The sequence below is a fragment of the Lemur catta genome, chromosome 6, assembly GCF_020740605.2.
Source record: "Lemur catta isolate mLemCat1 chromosome 6, mLemCat1.pri, whole genome shotgun sequence".
Lineage (NCBI taxonomy): Eukaryota > Metazoa > Chordata > Mammalia > Primates > Lemuridae > Lemur > Lemur catta.
This window is the reverse complement of record NC_059133.1, coordinates 41,119,449-41,137,764: the sequence shown is the minus strand read 5'-3', so window position 1 is coordinate 41,137,764 and position 18,316 is coordinate 41,119,449. Positions and strand designations below refer to the sequence as shown.

The following is an 18,316-nucleotide window of genomic DNA, read 5'->3' as shown; positions in this document are numbered from 1 at the left end:
AAGGAATGATAATTAGATGAGATTGCCCAGGCAGAGAATATACATCAGAGAGGAGTTCCAGACCAGGAATTGAGAAATCACAGCATTGAGTAGCTGGGTATAATACAGACATGAGCTATGGCCCTTGAACTTGAACATGTCCAGGGTATTCTAAAGTTATTTTATTTCTTCTATCAATTTTTATAAAATATTTTTAATTAATTATTAATCATGTCCTCTAAAAATCCAAAGACTTTTACCTTTCTATTTAAAGATGTAGATGCATATGTAGGTATAGATATGTAAGGTGGTATATTTTCTAAGGATTTATACCTGGTATTTATTCATGTAGGTGTCCCCAAGAACCTTATACAATTCTTAATTTTATTTTTACTCATTTGCCCTTAAAATATACAGCTATTTGCACTCTATTTTGTATTATAAAGTAGATAATTTGTATCTTAGTTTCAAAGTAATTTTCATGATTTTCTTACACGTGTTTAAATATTTTACTTGAAGTCCTATCTCACTAGTTAGCTAATGCTAATTTTATTAGTCAAGTTAGATATCTCTTTGCCTCCTACTTATACCTGGCATAGAAACTGCTTTTCTCATCAGAATATCAAAAATTTATTTAACTTTTAATTTCTAAGTGTTTAAAAAGGATGCTGTAAAAATAGCTATATTCTCAGTGGATTATGTTAAGTAGTTTAAAACTGAGCTATATTTTTAGTCATTCATAGTTTTCTTGCAAGTGAAGTAATACAACATCCCACATCGCAATTTTGTTTGGCTGGTTCCCTATTTTGCACTTTGCATATTATGGGATGCCGCTTCACACACTCTTGTTATTTCACCCTGTGTGCAAATTCCACCTTAAACATTGTTCATAACAGGCTCATTGAGGTGAGAGGAACAAATATAGTAAAAAGCCTATTTGAATATTTGTAATGCTGATTTTAAAAGTATTTTTAGCTAGTTTTTGCCCAGTGCAAAACTTGAGAGCCCCCTCCTCTTTTTTTATCATATATGATTGTAAAAAAAACTTAAGAGATAATCACCTTCCTTCCCTCACCTTTCTGGTCTGGGAATTTTGTAATTAAGTAGGTGTGGCTGCTCACCTTCTTGTGAATTGTTGCCTGCATAACCCCGGCATAGAGACTTAGAGTTTGGTCATGAGCATCTTTAAAGCAGAAAGTAGTGTAGGAACCTCTGGCACTCACAATTATGAAAATTATCGTCACTATTGAAACCTTGTGATCAGTTCATTCCTCCACAGTTCTTTAAGGCTAAACAATACAATCTTTAACATGCTGCATCCCTGATTGTGACAGCTGCAACGTGTAGGGCCGGGTTCACCAGTCTACGTGCAGGTAATCGGATATCTGGTTAACAATCAACTTGCTTTTTACCTTTCAGCTCTATTTCTAAAATAAAATATTATTGCATCTTTTTTCCATAATTATGATTCTACTTATTTTAATCAGCATTGGTTCACACTCAGATATGAAATGTACCCTGAGTCTCTATCTTGTCTCAGATATGGGGGATCAAATTGAGAGCCAAAGAACGTGGTTCCTGCTTTATAATCCATGGGGTAGGGTAGACCAGTGCTAATCAGATGTAATGCAAATAACAAGATATTTTAACTTCAATGAGAACCCAGAGGGAAGGTGAAAAGGACAATTTGACCTGTTAGTGAGGTTAACTTTCCTGCCCAGTGACAACAGAACTGAGGTCTACAGGAAAGATGCATGTTCATTTGGCTCAGAAGGAGAGGAAGTGTTAAGTGGAAGCAACAGTGGGTTAAAATGGTCTTTCCCCTCAGCATCCTTTCTCAAGATTAGATTCTTGGTACATTCCAAAAGTTTAGTTGATCGAGCAGAATCTGTACTGACACAAGAACATCCTTTAAAAGTTTGGTAAGATGATTTTTTTTTTATTTAATCAGTTTTTGTTTTTATTTGCTGAGAGGAGCAAAAATCCCAGTTAGTTAGTCGATTACGCTCCTTGATCAAAGCTTTAGAAGATCTTTATTCTAAGATTAGAGCACTTTATCAAACAAGTGTTTTGGAAAAGCTACGTATAGCAGAAATAATATATGAGAGATAGTGAATGTGCTTGCTATTTGAATTAATGCTATCATGAATTCCTTTGCCAAACTGAAAATCTTTTCTTAGCCAGTCGTCACTACCTGGCTTATCATTTGTGTAAGTATAGGTTTTCATATATTGCAATAACTTAAACAGTGTCTACACCTGAATATAGAAGAGAACTTTTTATTTCTTATTTCCCCTGAGCTCCTCTGAAATCACACTGGAAGTACTACATTTTTTCTTTGGCATTTGGAGAATTCGGTATGTGCTAAGTCAGTTCAGTCCATCATGGGATAAATATCAGACCAAATGACCTACTTGAGGGACTAATATGGTTGTATTTTTAATTTACTTTTTGGTATAGCAGGGGTTTTAATTGCCTGTAGAGCTAATATAATTCTAGTTAGTGCATATTCCTATTTATTTTCTTATAGCCACAATTAGTTTTTAATCTAAATGCATTAACAATTTTATATTCTAATTTAAAATGCAGAAATAATCATACTCATGTTTTCCTTTTCCCAAAACTTTGATCTTTTTCCTGACATTTTAAATTTTAAAAAATTATATTAGTAGCTATGTGTAGAGGCACATAGTCAATAGTATTTTTTTCAAGGTATTTTAATTTTTATAGAACTATGCTTTTTGAAGGTGACTTGATTTAATTTCTTTTTCTTTGCAGCACCCCTACTTCTGCCAATAGTAATTTTCTTATTGCCCTGGTATTGTTTGCCTAATATTATACTGATTTCAGGCATAATACTATTGAACTTTTGTGTCATCTATCAAAAAATATGCCTATTGATTAGTTATAGGATAGCTTTATTTTAACAGCCTGACTGTTTATCATAGTACAGTGCTAAGTGAATATAGATTTACACGGGCAACTCAGGGAGCAATGCTGATTATACTTACAATAGTAATCATTATTATTTACTAAGAGCTGACTAACCAACACAAATATCTGCAGCTTCCAAAACATTCTTACTTACAATAAATAGATTATGCTGACAGATTCAGATCCATCGTGTATAGGGTTCGTTGCGAAGACTGTCAACCACTATGAAGAAGAGATTTCCTCCATATAGTCCCAAAGTAGTATAAGCATTGCTATGATCACTGAGAAGAGTCCCTCAAAAACTCCAACATTTTCTTTTTGTTTAATTTTTCCCCTTGTAACGAAGGCTTTGGACTGATTCTATATATATTTCACTCTATCTCAAAATAAAAATGAAAATAATTCATGTTAGTCTTCTTTCTAATGATAGAGTGATAATGTTTAACATTGTGATAATGATGATAAAATGTTCTATAAGCATTAAATATTATTTTATGATATATATAGATATATATCTTAAGATATCTGAAAAGAAAGTTAGAACTTTGATGACTTGTAAGTTCTTGGCAATAACAGCAAAATTAAAAGCACATACACATGCTGTTATGAGTTGAATAATGGCCTCTAAAAGATGCCTTCAAATCCTAGCCCCTACCTGTGAGTGGGATCTTATTTAGAAATAGGGTCTTTAAGGATGCAATTAAGGATCTTGAGATGAGATCATCCTGGATTTAGGTAGAGCCCTAAATCCAATAATGAGTGCCCTTATAAGACACAGAAAAGAAAACACAGAGAGATACAGATGTATCTTCACCATGTAAAGATGAAGGTAGAGATTGGAATGATGCAGCTACAAGCCAAAGAGCACCAAGGATTGCTGGAGCCACCAGAAGCTACGAAAGAGGCATGGAATGGATTTTCCTGTAGGGTCTCCAGAAGAAACCAGCCATGCTACCTTTTAGATTTGGAACTTCTGCCATCAGACCTGTGCAAGAATAAATTTCTGTTACTTTAAGTCACCAAGTTTATGGTAATTGGTTATGGCAGCCCTAGGAAAGTAATATACACACCCTCGGTCTCTGCCTTATATTCAAACCTTGGTTTATAATCAGTATTTTGGATTGCTTTTTGTTGTTGTTGTTGTTGTTGTTTGATGGAATATAAAGGAGATATTGCAACTTAAATTTTTAACTTTAACTAACTTCATCTTACCCTTACTTCTTAAGATTTTCATCAAGGAAAAGAGGTTTTAAAAAGTACTGAGAAGGCAGTCCTTCTTGTTACTCACAAAATTCAGATAAAATTATAATCATCAGCCATCATAATCTTATTTTTTAAATTATGGTGGGCTAAAAGTACACTAGAGTGGTCCATGACATGAAATAGAATAACATAGAGATATTTCCCTAAAAGTCATAGCAAAAAGCCTATACTCATTTTTCAGGATCCTTCACTTCTAAATATTTAGAGTTTCATTTGTTTCTTTCTAATAATTTAAGATTCTTTTTATAATTATAAAAGCAGATAGAAAAATTAAAGTTACTTCTATTTAATTTTCACATATACATAAACTTTGTTTATTTTATCTTGAAATAATACAGTGCAGGCATTCGATGTACAGTTTTCTCATTCTCTTTAGACATAAGTAATGCTATAACCAGTACTTGCCAGTTACATAGTATATGCATGTGTATACTTCAAATATTTCAATTATTTCACAAAATAATGAACAATATCAATTCTTTTAAAATATATTTTTCTTAATTATAGCTCACAATGTGAAATGTTCCTTTTTACCTAATTTATAAATTTTTCTTCTACTCATGCCATTCTCCTTTTTTCTGGAACCTAGGTTGTTTTGTTTTGTTTTCACTTTTCTAGTATTTCCTATAACAGAACTAGATTCTTCATAACTATTCTAATTCAGTATCCTTTATTAAATTTGATCAAATGAATCATTATTCCATAAAACATACACATATGAGATTAATCATGCATTTCACTACTTTTTCATATAAAAAAATAACAAGAGGGTCAAAGTATATTTCAGTGAAGCCATACAACATATCAGATTTGATGTGAATCAGAATACTTCTCTATTTTTAAAAAGTACAGCATTTTCTTATATAGTGAATCTATCAGTTAAAACTATTAAAGTCTGAAGCATTGTATTTGGGGCAATACACATACACATACATATAAATAATGAAATTTTCTTTGGCTAAAATAAAATCTATTTTTGATTGGGGACCTTTCAAGTGAGAAAAATGCATTATTCATCACCTACTCAAGATAGCTTAATGGTTATGAAAAAAAATAAATAACTGAATTACAATAGTCAATTTTTCCCACACTGGAGAATCAGCCTTGTTAACCCCAGTGACCTTGACAGTGTATTAGCTGATGAAGGTAAACCACATTTGTACTGATCCCTCACATTTACGGAAGTAGTACTTCAATGGATACAATAAGTCTGTATAAGGTTTCAACCTTTGTATGAAGAATATAAAAGATGATGACTTGCTATAAATTATTCCTGGGCAACAAATGACATTTGTCGAGGTAGAGCTCAATATAATCCAGTGGAGTTTTCCTTGACACTCAGACCTGGGTTATGATTTGAATGAGAACAGTGTTTATGTATTTGCTATTGTAACTAATGTGTCATTCCCATCATTTATCTTTCATCTTAACAGTTAAGCTAAAGTACTGATTCCTAATTATTGTGATTCAGACAACATCATTAATTTTTGTTTATATATGTAGACTTCATGTCATAGCAGCCACTTAGATTTACAGTGCCCTGACCAGAGCTGAGTGAATAAGAAGTTTAAATATTCATAGTCAGGATAGAGCAGATGAGTTGAACAGCCATGGATAATAGGCAGGCGATTATCAGGAAACAATTTATCTCATCTTTAACACAGGCATCTAAATAGGGCAATTTATCAGCCATTTCACAACTTCTACTACAACTGTATACCTCTTAAGTTTTAAATTATGTTATGCTTTTAGAGCTATTTATATATAGCAGCCTATTGCTCACTGTTTTAGAGTGAATTATCATAGATAATTTTTCTACCTTTAATATAAAACATTTTTTAAGCTCTTATGGGTATAATTGATTCTGGATGTATTGCAAGAAAGTCATAAGGGTTCTAAGTTGTGAAATGTTAGATATTGGTGTTCTAGGCTTTTTGGTAGGATGTGTTTAAAATCCAGGCCAGGTTGGTCCGAGTGCAGTGGTGTTTACAACTAATTGATCACAACCAGTTACAGATTCCTTTGTTCCTTCTCCACTCCCACTGCTCCACTTGACTAGCCTTTAAAAAAAAAAAAAAAAGTAAAATCCAGGCCAAAGAAAAATTTTAGACAAGTTACAAATTCTCCTCTAATTATTTGCTTTTTCCTTTACCTCTTTGTAGGTCTTTGTCATTCACACTGAATTTTTTGGGCTGTCTGTACATTACTCACTTATATTCTTTCTACCTTTTCTTTAATGTCTCCTTTTTGACCTCTTCTTTTTAATGTTATCTGGGTCGCTCAGTTTCTTATGTTTTTGTGCTTTAGCAATTATATTTTATAAAGCAGTTTTATAACCCAGATACTTAACCTTCATCATCCATTTTCCTGACTATCCAGTTTTATGCCTACTGGAAATAATAGCTACTCTGTATATGGGAGTTAAACTTTTAAAAAAGTAATTTTATATATATTATTTCAACTTAGATAAAGTGAATGTCCCTTTCAAAGTACATTCACTTTCATTTTAAAACCATTTGAAAGGAGTGCAGTTATCTTAAAACATAATCTTTTGATATATTCAGGATGTTAAGAGTTAAAATGATTCCCTCCTCCCCTGCTAGCAATTCTTTTTCCTTTCATATAGAAAGAGCAGCATATGCCTCTTTGCAAACATGCAAAATTCAAATATTAAGATGTATTGCACATCATTTTACAACACATTCAGATAATGTTGAATACATTTGTTCTGTTCTCCATCAGGTTTCTCCAAAGCTATTCTTTTGAAGTCCAAAGGTCTTTGCAGACTGTTTTACAACTGCCTTTTCCTTTGTTCCGAGGTTTAGTATTCCTTTTTGTTATACTTAAAGTTCAGTGGAAATGAGCAAATGCTGTATGGGCACAAGTTAAAGAACTCCCTAGAAACAGAGCAGCCCTAGCTGTGGCATGAAATGTGTCTAGCGAACAACACTGCTGCCAGTTACCTTTGCACCGGTCACCGCCTATGCGTTTCCCATGGGATTCTGTTCCCCCTTTGCTAAAGGCAGTGTAGAGATACCTAGAAACAATATTCCTTCTGGCTGGCAGGGTTTTTATATGGATTCAGTAGCATCATATTTGATTGACAAGTATACCAGAAAAGTTAGTTGGGATTATAAAATGTAATTTATTGTAATGCCTTAAAATTGAGATATATCATCAGTCGTGTTTTTAAATAAATTTCTCCTTCACTTTCAGTGAGATTGTTTAAAAATTCTAATGCTGCTTTTTAAAAAAATTCCATTACTCATTTGGGAAAGATCAGTTGTTACTTCATCATCATAATATAGTGATAAAAATAATGAGGAGGAGGAGAGTCATTACCACATCTTCAGACAATTAGCTATTTCTCCTGAGCTGGACTCTGTACATTGTATAAATAAAGCCCTTGTTGAGCTTTTGCTATATATGCGTCAGGCACTGTACTAAGCGCAGGACAAACTTTATTTCATTTAATCCTGTTAGCAGCCCCCTGAGGAATTATTACCCCCATTTTCCAGATGAGGAAACTGATACTTACATGCAGAAAGTCCACTCATTCCTTTTAAACAGCTTTAAGTTTTTTGTTTTTTTTTTTTTTGAGACAGAGTCTCACTTTGTTGCCCGGGCTAGAGTGAGTGCCGTGGCGTCAGCCTCCCTCACAGCAACCTCAAACTCCTGGGCTTAAGTGATCCTACTGCCTCAGCCTCCCGAGTAGCTGGGACTACAGGCATGAGCCACCATGCCTGGCTAATTTTTTCTATATATATTTTTAGTTGGCCAGATAATTTATTTCTATTTTTAGTAGAGACGGGGTCTCGCTCAGGCTGGTCTCGAACTCCTGACCTGGAGCGATCCACCCGCCTCGGCCTCCCAGAGGGCTAGGATTACAGGCGTGAGCCACCACGCCCGGCCAGCTTTAAGTTTTATTCAAGATGGCTTTCTTAGCAGCAGACCAGGGACTAAAGAATGAGAATCGAAAGAGATGTGGGTAGGGGACACTATGAACAAGATCAACCTTTGGAAATGCAGGCTATTTTTCAGTTTGATATCTTAAAAAAGTCACAGATTGCCTGTCCTGAAAGAGGTTAAGAGTACAAGCATTTATAGGGCAAAACAAGATTTGGAATGTTGGCAAGGAAGCCTCCACCAAAGCCTTTATTTTCACTTAGAGTGGCTAAACGATTTTCAAATGAATGAAATAAAAATTAATTAATTTAATGTTAGGCTTCACTCTATATCAATAGCATGTGTGGTGGCCACTAAAAGAAAGAGGTGCTCTTAAAGAGGCTAGTGGTTGCAGAAATGTTTTTCATTGTCTTTGAAAATAATTGAAGCCACATTTCAATGTTAATAGACACTGATGAAAAGAATCTTGTACTAACAGAGCAAGAAGGGACTTCAGAACTCATGTGCTTTAGCCCTGTCCAATTAGGATAAAAAATAAAGCCCAAAGCAATGACCTTGACTTGCCCAGACCTAGAGGCAGTTCCTGGCCAAATTAGGTCTACTAAAAACCTGCTTAGAAATAGACTCATGTGTTGATTAAGGATCGAAATTTACATTTTAAAATAGTAGGCACTTTTTTCCTTTGTTAAGTACTATCTTCCTCTGGAAGATCTTTTAAATTTATCATCAAAATTATTTCCACACATTATTCAATAGCATTTTTATACATCAGATATATTTTATTCTGATAGTAACAGAATTTCATCTTTATAAATGTAATTATGCATTTATTTATTTCCAAAATAATTGTAAAGTTATTGTTATTAAATTTTAAATATAAGAATTAACAAAAAAGATTAGTTAGCTATAATGACCAAACCCTGAGGCAAATGTTGTTAATGTTTTCTTGTTTGTCCTTTTAGTCTTTATTTACTAAGAACATAATGTATTATGTTATTTTTTAAACTTAACACAATGGTAGTGTACATAATATACATTTACATATGCATTATACTCTAATATATTTTATATCATTAAATATTAATCTATGATATAATTTTCATTTACTATTTGTATCTTAAAGTAGTCCCTTATTGTTACTATTTTGGATGAGTTCAGGGTATTTTTGTTTTTATTTTTAGAGACAGGGTCTCACTATGTTGGCCACACTGGTTTCAAACTTGGCCTCAAGCAATCCTCCCACTTCAGCTGCTGGGATTACAAGAAATATTTTACCTTAAAAAATAACACAATGATGAAAACTTTTGTAGCAACATTTTGGACATTTTCTTAATTACTTATCTTAATTTATCAATCTATTGACCTATTTTCCATTTAATAACAAAGTATCAATTTACTATGATTTCATCTCATTCCACCATTGTTATGGACTAAATGCTTATTTCCCCCCCAAAATTTGTATGTTGAAATCCTAATCCCCAATGTGATAGTATTATGAGGTTGGGTTTTGGGAGACAATTAGGTTGTAAGGGTGGAGTCCTCCCTAATGAGATTAAAGCCTTTATAAAAGAGCCCCCAGAGATCTTTTTAGGCCTACTTCTGCCAAGTGAGGAAACAAGGAGAAGTCAGCAGTCCATAGCCTGGAAGAAGACCCTCACCAGAACCTGACCATGCCATCTCCCTGGTCTCAGACTTATTGCCTCCAAAACTGTGAGAAATACATTTCTGTTGTTTATAAACTTCCCAGTCTATGGCACTTTGTTATTAGAGTCCAAACTAAGAAAACCATCATTATTATTTAACTCAGTAAACAAATTTTTCCTGAAAGATGCCTGTTTTTATTTTTCCACTTACTTAATTTTTTAACTTTTACCTCCAAAGCATTGGAGTTTTTAGGCATTTGCTTTTAGCAAGATAAAATAATAGTGAAATATATCACTGAAATATGAAAATAAATTATTTCAAAATGATAAACTGAACTTCTGTGCTTTCAAAAGTTTTATCATACGAATGATCTCTGTTATAATCCTTTTTGAAGTGAGAATGGAATATTAAGTGTAGTACAAGTTGTACTAATTAGGTAATAATTTCTACCATATTACTACTCTAACAAAGATAAAGGCATTTTATTTTGGCTAAGCATTACCTCATTCATCTTGTAGCTAGGAGAGACCAGCTCACTGTTCATGTATACCATACCTAGAGAAAAACAAACACAGCTTCCCTTCCTAGATGATAAAATTCCATTAAAAGATTTACTTCTGAAGCAGCAATTAAAGAGAAATGACTGTGGGGATATTCACATTCTATAAACAATTTTCATGTTCACTAGGAGGGGCCCTCTCTCCTGGTAATCCTGATGTCAAGAGTCTCACAGGACTCATTTGTACTGTTCATCACTATGGGTTCTGTGGGGTTTTTTTTTAGCTCATGCTTTATAAACAAGTGAGCTTTTTCATTTGTTCCTAATGACTTTGGTTTATACAAAGAGATCTTAAACTGTCCCCAGAGCAATCATTTTGCTGAAATGTTATTAGAACATCTTTACAAATTTAGCAACAAAAGGGGTTTCATTAACAATCGAAGTCATGGAGAACTGAGGGCCTTTGGCATGTTGAGTGCTTACCAATCTTGTTTTATTTTCGGGGATGAATAAAAATGATCTTGTGAACTTTACATTGATTTTTTTTTTTTTTAATCTGGTGGATGGGTAAGAAAGATGAGGAGTTGATGGAGTGGAAAGAGATACTAGAAAAAAAAATCATAGAAGTATTCTTGGGCTAATCAGCTCTGTCTTTGCTCTTCTAAGGAACCACCTGAACTTATGCAATTGTACTTCCAGCATCGGCTAATCAAGCCATTTCTTTCCTGATATATTGGGGTTATTTTTCAGTGGACCATCAGCAGACTTTCAATTATATACGTAAATAGATATGTTTTATTTTCATAGTTATCAAATTTCATACACCTGCTATGAACAAAGGAATGGCTGCTGACAAGACTAAAATTGGAATAGCTGTTACTTTTAAAGCATATCCAAATTATGCCTTCTTTCTCTTGGTTTGTGGCTGCAGATACATATGCAAAACCTGTCCCTGTTCTAGGAAGCTTTGCCTTCAAAGGCTTCCTCTACCCAGGATTTATCTTGGATTCCTTCAGGGTGGTCTGTCTGTCATTTTATCCAACACTTCATTGCTGGGTGTCCTTTCGAGATTTCTTCTTCTTGCTTGCCATACAGCAGCTCCTTAAATGTTCCTAACTTTTCAGTCGCCCAGAGGGTGTGTTTAACAAGTTTCACTTCAGTACTGGTGAGCAGAATGAATAGTTATTGTTGGAAATCCAGTCTTTCCAACATCAAATATTTCTCAAATATGACTGATTAAAATCTGGATTTAAAAGAAATAATTAAAAAAGAGGTTAGAGGTTACATCTGTGGCCAATTCAACCCTCAGAGAATTACATGTTGGATGCACTGGAATTACTCTGCAGGTCATTGGTTAGGCCCAGAGCTTGGCAATGGCACCCTCTGAAAGGATGTAAAATTTTTAAAGTGATGTCAACAAGATGATGGAGTAGGAAGCTTTCGACTTTCCTTATCCCCATAAATACACTGATTCAGCAACAATATATGGACTAAATTGTTTGTGAGAAATCTAGAAACTAATCAAAAGGTTCCTGCACCACTGGGGAGTGTGAACCCAGACTCATCAAAGCCAGCAGAGTGATTGAGGACACACACTCACCAGAATCTCTATGGCTTGGCACAGAGTCACATGATCATGAAGAGATGCCCTAGCTCCCAGCTTTGCTCGGGGGAGAGAAGAGGTTGGTTTTGCATACGGTATCCCAACATTTTCAAAAGGGCTCCCCAGACAACTACCTTCTGTCTTGCCTGTCCTGGAGTGCCGGAAGATCTAGAACAGTCTAGCTATCTGAGAGAGAAGATAGATGATGGCTTGAGCTAAGAGACTCCATAGTTTTTCCCCTTGCTCAGCACAGGAGTGGATGAAAAATCCCAGTTCTCAGCTACCTCTTAGAGAGAGAAAGATTTGATCTGTGCATCCTATGCTCCAACTTTTCTGGCTGTGCCCAAAGAGCGAGCATCTGCTTTACCAATCTTGGAGCTCTGATAGGTCCGCCACAGTCTAGCCACCTGGGACTACTACTAGGGAGGCTGAGGCAGGGGGATTGCTTGAGCCCAGAAGTTTGAGGTTGCCGTGAGCTATGCTAATGCCACTGCACTCTAGCCTGGGTGACAGAGTGAGACCCTGTCTCAAAATTCAAAAAAAGAAGATTTGTATACTAAAAACTAAAAGCATTGTTGAAAGAAATAATAGAAGGCACAAATGGAAAAAACCCCATGTTCATGGACTGGAAGAATTAATATTTATTTATTTATTTATGTATTTTTTTTTGGAGACAGAGTCTTGCTTTGTTGCCCGGGCTAGAGTGAGTGCCGTGGCATCAGCCCAGCTCACAGCAACCTCAAACTCCTGGGCTTAAGCAATCCTACTGCCTCAGCCTCCCGAGTAGCTGGGACTACAGGCATGCGCCACCATGCCCGGCTAATTTTTTCTATATATATTTTTTAGTTGGCCAGATAATTTCTTTCTAATTTTTAGTAGAGACAGGGTCTCGCTCTTGCTCAGGCTGGTCTTGAACTCCTAACCTCAAGCGATCCTCCCGCCTCGGCCTCCCAGAGGGCTAGGATTACAGGCGTGAGCCACCGCGCCCGGCCCTGTGTTCCTTTTGTTTCTTTAAAAACAAACCAAGTGAACAAAATTCTTGTTTTCTAATACCACAAAGAAAAATGGCTTGAGTTAGCAAAGTTAAAGTAACTTTTCCCCAAATACTTTATTTGTAGGAAAACATGGAATACTATAGGTTTAGCCTTTCCTGGGAACTATGAATTTTGTATATGTCTTAACAATTCTATGCATTTGGTATAATGTCATAATACGCTGATCATAGCCCTTCTTAGCTATTTAACAAAATGAGATTCAGATCATCTTACTGGCAGTCGCTGAGACACTTCCTCCTGTTTGCCAAATATTCCTTTAGCCATAGAAGTGTTTTAATCATCAAGGTCCAAAATTTTTTAAAGGCATTGTTTCTTTTTATTATCCATAGAAAGCAGTTTGTAATTATTAACCCCATTCAAATTGTAAATGAAAAATTTAATAATAGACTAATGAAAATTGTAAAAAGCAGAATTACATTTTAAACTTTTTCATAGTATTGGAGCATTCTTTCAGAGATACATTTTAAAAAGTCAGTAAATGTGGCGTATACACTGAAATTTAAAGGAATAATATTTAGTAAAAATATTGCTATGTCAAAATAGACATGAAAATTTACAATTGATGAATAGCCAAGCCTAATACATTGACTTACAGTATCTCACTATAATATTAATACTGAACTTTGGAGTCAAAGTCAAATATTAGTATATTTTAATAGTCATTTTTATAAACATACTGAAAAGAACTTTTTGCCTTCTCATCATTTGCTATCTATGTTTTATTATCTGTTTATCATCTGTATTTATGATCTTCTAGGTTTCAAAATTTGGAAAGTAGTTTCAGGAAATGATTATACTTTTACAAAAAATTACCAAAGAACTTAGGAGAAAATGTTTCTGTTTTATACAAACCAGTGTTTTCTTGTTATTCTTGGGTCTACCAATTATGATAGCAAAATCTTTGGAGAATAAGTATATTAGTGTTGGTGAAAATAAAAATTGTCTTCTTTTCATTGGTTTGCGAAGCCTTTATCTTACTGTTTTTATTTAAACAAAGTTTCAACCATGGAAACAAAAATTACGTTCAAAACAACCTTTGAATAAAGACATTATTTTATTCATTCGGTCAACCATATTTTTGAATAATATTACTATATAGTATTATTCTCTTTTAGGTAAAATCTAATTAACAAAATTATCTTTTTTAAAACTGACTGTAGTAAAGCAACATCCATCTCTATTTTCAATACTATGAAGCTTTTAATTAACAGAAAACCATCATGGGTTGCTTCTTTAGAATACCACTAAATGTCAGAGACATCGTCTACTGTACAGGAGTGTCACTACTGGATGAGGATGTCTGGGAATTCATATGGATGAAATTCCACTCTACCACAGCAATTTCTGAGAAGAAAATATTATTGGAGGCCTTAACTTGCAGTGATGACAGAAATTTACTAAATAGGTAGGCCAATTCATTTTCTAAATTTATTCGTGCAATGAAAGTATTCCCTGTTAATCAAACTGCTCTGAAGTTGCTTTTATTTTCTCAATTATATGTTAGTTATCCTAAAATATATCTTCCTAAAGATAATGAAGACTGCCATGCTAGCATGACTAAAGCTACTTGAGAGATTATATCTTTTTAATGACTAATTATTTTATATAATTTATATACATGTGTGAGAAAATATTTCATTATAAGAGGAAGTGTTTGCTATAAAGAATTTGCATCATTGGATCAGAATTATGATTTCTCCATCCACAAGATTTTCAGAGTTGAATTAACCTATTTAATTAAATACTATGAGTTTGATCCTCTTTCTTTTATAAACAGAAATTTGTTCTATTGATAAATTTATATTAGTAAAGTTTGCACTGGACTACTTCTTTGAAGAATATGACAAACTAGACCATCTAATTTTAGTAAGATTATAAAAATGTTTAAGTTAGTAGACTAAACATTTCTCCACAATTCTATTCTTATAGGCTTCTAAATCTGTCACTGAATTCTGAGGTGGTTCTGGATCAAGATGCAATTGATGTCATAATCCATGTAGCTCGAAATCCACATGGCCGAGACCTTGCCTGGAAGTTTTTCAGAGATAAATGGAAGATATTAAATACCAGGTAGAAATAATAATTCAATCATTCCTACTTCAATGAGTAAATTAAAGCTGACATATGAGGAATAAAGGGCCAACTTTTGTATTATACCTAAGATACGTATAATAGGATTAGATTTTAAAATATTCAACCAAGATGGACTTGCCACTCCTGTGATACTCAGAATTATTTTAATGATTCTATAACATTACTCATGCATTAAAGATTGATTTCCTTAATTAATTATATGTGGAAATGGGGAAAATGCAAAAGGTTTAGCCAAGCAACTTTTCTGGAGAATGTATCAAACTGTCCAAAGTTGAAGAAATTATACCATAAAACTCTCTATATATTGAACATGTTATAGAAAAAATAATTTATAAATCAGATATAAAGGTATTATAACAAGAAAACTTTAATTACTTCTGTAGAATTCTTTTAAATTTTCTTTAAATATGAACATCATAAAACACCTGAAATAAAACCATAATGTAGAGAAGGAACATTAATCATTTGAATCAATGCATGATTCCAGTTGCAGTAAAATTTATTCCCAGGATGTCTTGTTTCATGGTGAGAATTCTTTAGCCTCAATTTTAGAAAATATTTCATTATGTATTTAAATATATTTTAATACATGCTAATTTATTACTCTGATAATCTCTAAGGTCTTTTAAAATTAAATTTATTATGGAGCATGTAGATGCTTCATGTTTCTCTCTACCTTCAATGTTCCCAGACAGTAAGCAGACCTACTATTCTTTCTCTTAAAAGCTGATATATAAACTTTATTATTTTAAGCACACCTTTATCAGTTGCCCTGGTATAATGAGTTTGATTGGAATGGATTGTCATATTAAAACACATTTCTATCTACAGATATTTCATTGTCAAAAAGCACTGATATTCCTATGAAACATACTGACTTTTTTTATATTTTCAGTTCAGAAATTGGAATAATTGGAATATTAGAGCTTGCTTTGTTACGGATCTAATAGAGTGAATAGTCATACACTTAAGGTAAAATGAATGTATACAAGCATTTCACTTAAAAATAGCAAATATCTAGCAATACACAGTTTCTTTAGGGAGTGGTGTTGTAGTTCAGAGTTCAATGCAATGTGTATATAGGCATATATTGTTTATTGCCTACCAAAACATGTTTTGTTCTTGGTATGCCTATTTAGTCTCACTGAGAGTGTGCAATCTCCATCCAAAAGGTAGAAAGGTTAAGGTTTCAGCCTATCTACAAATATGATAGTGTTTATCTTAAAAAATAGGAGCATCTTCATCTGACCCTACTCCTCTGTCAATCCTTGAACGCTGGAGTTCATGGGGGCTCTGTCCAAGGTACTCTTTTCTTCCCACTCTGCAGGTTCTTCTTGATTTTAGTTGGCATCTACTCTCATGGTTTCAATCACTCCCAAATCTATGTCTCTAACTCAGACATCTCACCTAAGCTTCACCCTGTGATAGACAATTGCCCATGGAGCTCCTCTTTTGGAGTGTGCCTGCAAAGCTAAATCCATGATTTTCCCTTTGTCCTCTGAGTAAACCTTACAGCCATCTGACCGATCACGCAAACCAAACACTTGGAAGTCTACATAGGTTTCCCCTTTTCCCTGGCTATATATAATAGTTAGGCCTGAGATCTTATCAGTTTAAAAATTCCTAAATATTTCTTGAATTCTTCCTTACTTTTCCTGCTACCCCTTCTCTACTGCAGGTTCTCAACTCTTGGTAGTACCTTAAAATAGCCTTTGCCTCTCTGCCTCTGTAATTATACTCACCACTACACACATGCACATTAGCCTCTTCCCTTTGTTCCAAGAGTCTTTCTGAAAACCAAATGTGTTTTCCCTGCTGTAAACTTTTAATCATTCTTTGCCACACTTACAATCTAAACTACTTAATATGTTCTCTGCATAACGCCTCAGCTTCTTGTTCTTCTATCCCTGCCTCACAAATTATGCCCTCTTAATACCAAACTGCTTATAGTTGTCTGCACACACCATGTCATTTCACACCTCTTTGCCTATGTTTATGTTGGTCCTCTGCCTAAAATTACTTTCTTCCCTGCTGCTCAGAACTACTCCCTACTCAATCTAGATGCCATCATCTCCTGGAAGCCATTCTTAAGACCCCACAGCTAAAGAGACCTTGTCTGAGCACTGTGTGTAATTTTATCATCACTGCATTTAGCCACATTAAATGAAAATTATCTGTTTAGATGTCTAGCCCTTCAACTGGACAGTAGAATACCTTTAAGGAAGGGATCGTGCCTTATTCATCTTCATGTGACAGTATTAGTAGAAACAGTTGATACTCTCTTAGAAAAAGAATTGTTTTCCTAGATAGTAGGCCACTTTTGTAACCATATACTGATTACTGATGATCCTTTATATTGTTATTGAATGCTTATTTTTTTGTTAAGTAACAAAGTAGTAACTAAGTAGTTAACTTTTTTCCCATAAAATAGTTAAATGTTAGAATTAAAACAAATCACAGTGGTCATCCAGTTCAGTTCCCTCATTTTATGGCTGAGTAAACTCAATTCTCCAGAAGCTAAGTTACTTAAAATCCCATGTTAGGGAAGCATTAGAAAACTTCTTCATAACAGTGGCTGGACCTTTGCTTCTAAAAACCCAGCCTTATTTTTAGTGTACTTACCTTAGTTCTAACAGTATGATAGCCTGTGATAGGTATCCTTAGCATATTAGGGAAAAATCAGCAAAATGAGAATTTGTTCCAACTTACTGGCACAAATAGTTCCTTGCCTGTATCCAAGTCAAGTAATTATGTCTGTGGTACAAGGATTCTACAATTCAAATGAACAACTAGCTATTCTATTTTAATGCCCACATTAACAAAAAAGCTAATATTTGGGGGAACATTTTTGAGAAATTTGGCTCAGTTTCTAAGAATGAAATAGGAAATTGCAAATGTCAATTATGACTGAATGGACCAAAAGCTCTGTGTGACATAGTGATGATGCCCAAGTTGGTCTCCAGTCTTTTCTTTTATTGGGATTCTTTTCCTTTACGGCAAGTTAGGTTACTTTATAGTTGAAAATTTTAAAATATTTATTTCTTAGGCCTTGGCTTAGAAATATGCTAGTAGTCCCTAAATCTAATGAGAGGACCTCCTTTAAAAAAAAAAAAAATACCACAACTTAGACTTCTCTGAAACGCTGAGAACCAAGTCAAGTGGGATCTGATGGTATCCCATAGCCACAGCTCTTTTCACCTCCTTAATTCCCCAGAGAAACCCCCTTGAATGCTCGGAGATCTGGCAGTCTCTGACAACATTGGTCAATGGAACCCTTGAGAAAAACTCTAAGAAATATTTATGGTAATATCTTTTAAATTACTACCTGTATTGACAATA

The 18,316-nt window shown here is 34.2% G+C and overlaps 1 protein-coding gene across 1 annotated transcript in view; it reads left to right on the top strand.

Moving 5' to 3' along the window:
- Positions 1 to 18,316, top strand: part of TRHDE (thyrotropin releasing hormone degrading enzyme) — a 363,340-nt gene that overhangs the window by 337,286 nt on the left and 7,738 nt on the right. Inside the window, exons 16-17 of the mRNA XM_045555234.1 lie at positions 14,121 to 14,288; positions 14,813 to 14,953. Coding sequence (XP_045411190.1) covers positions 14,121 to 14,288; positions 14,813 to 14,953 — 309 coding nt within the window. The remainder of the gene's footprint in view (positions 1 to 14,120; positions 14,289 to 14,812; positions 14,954 to 18,316) is intronic.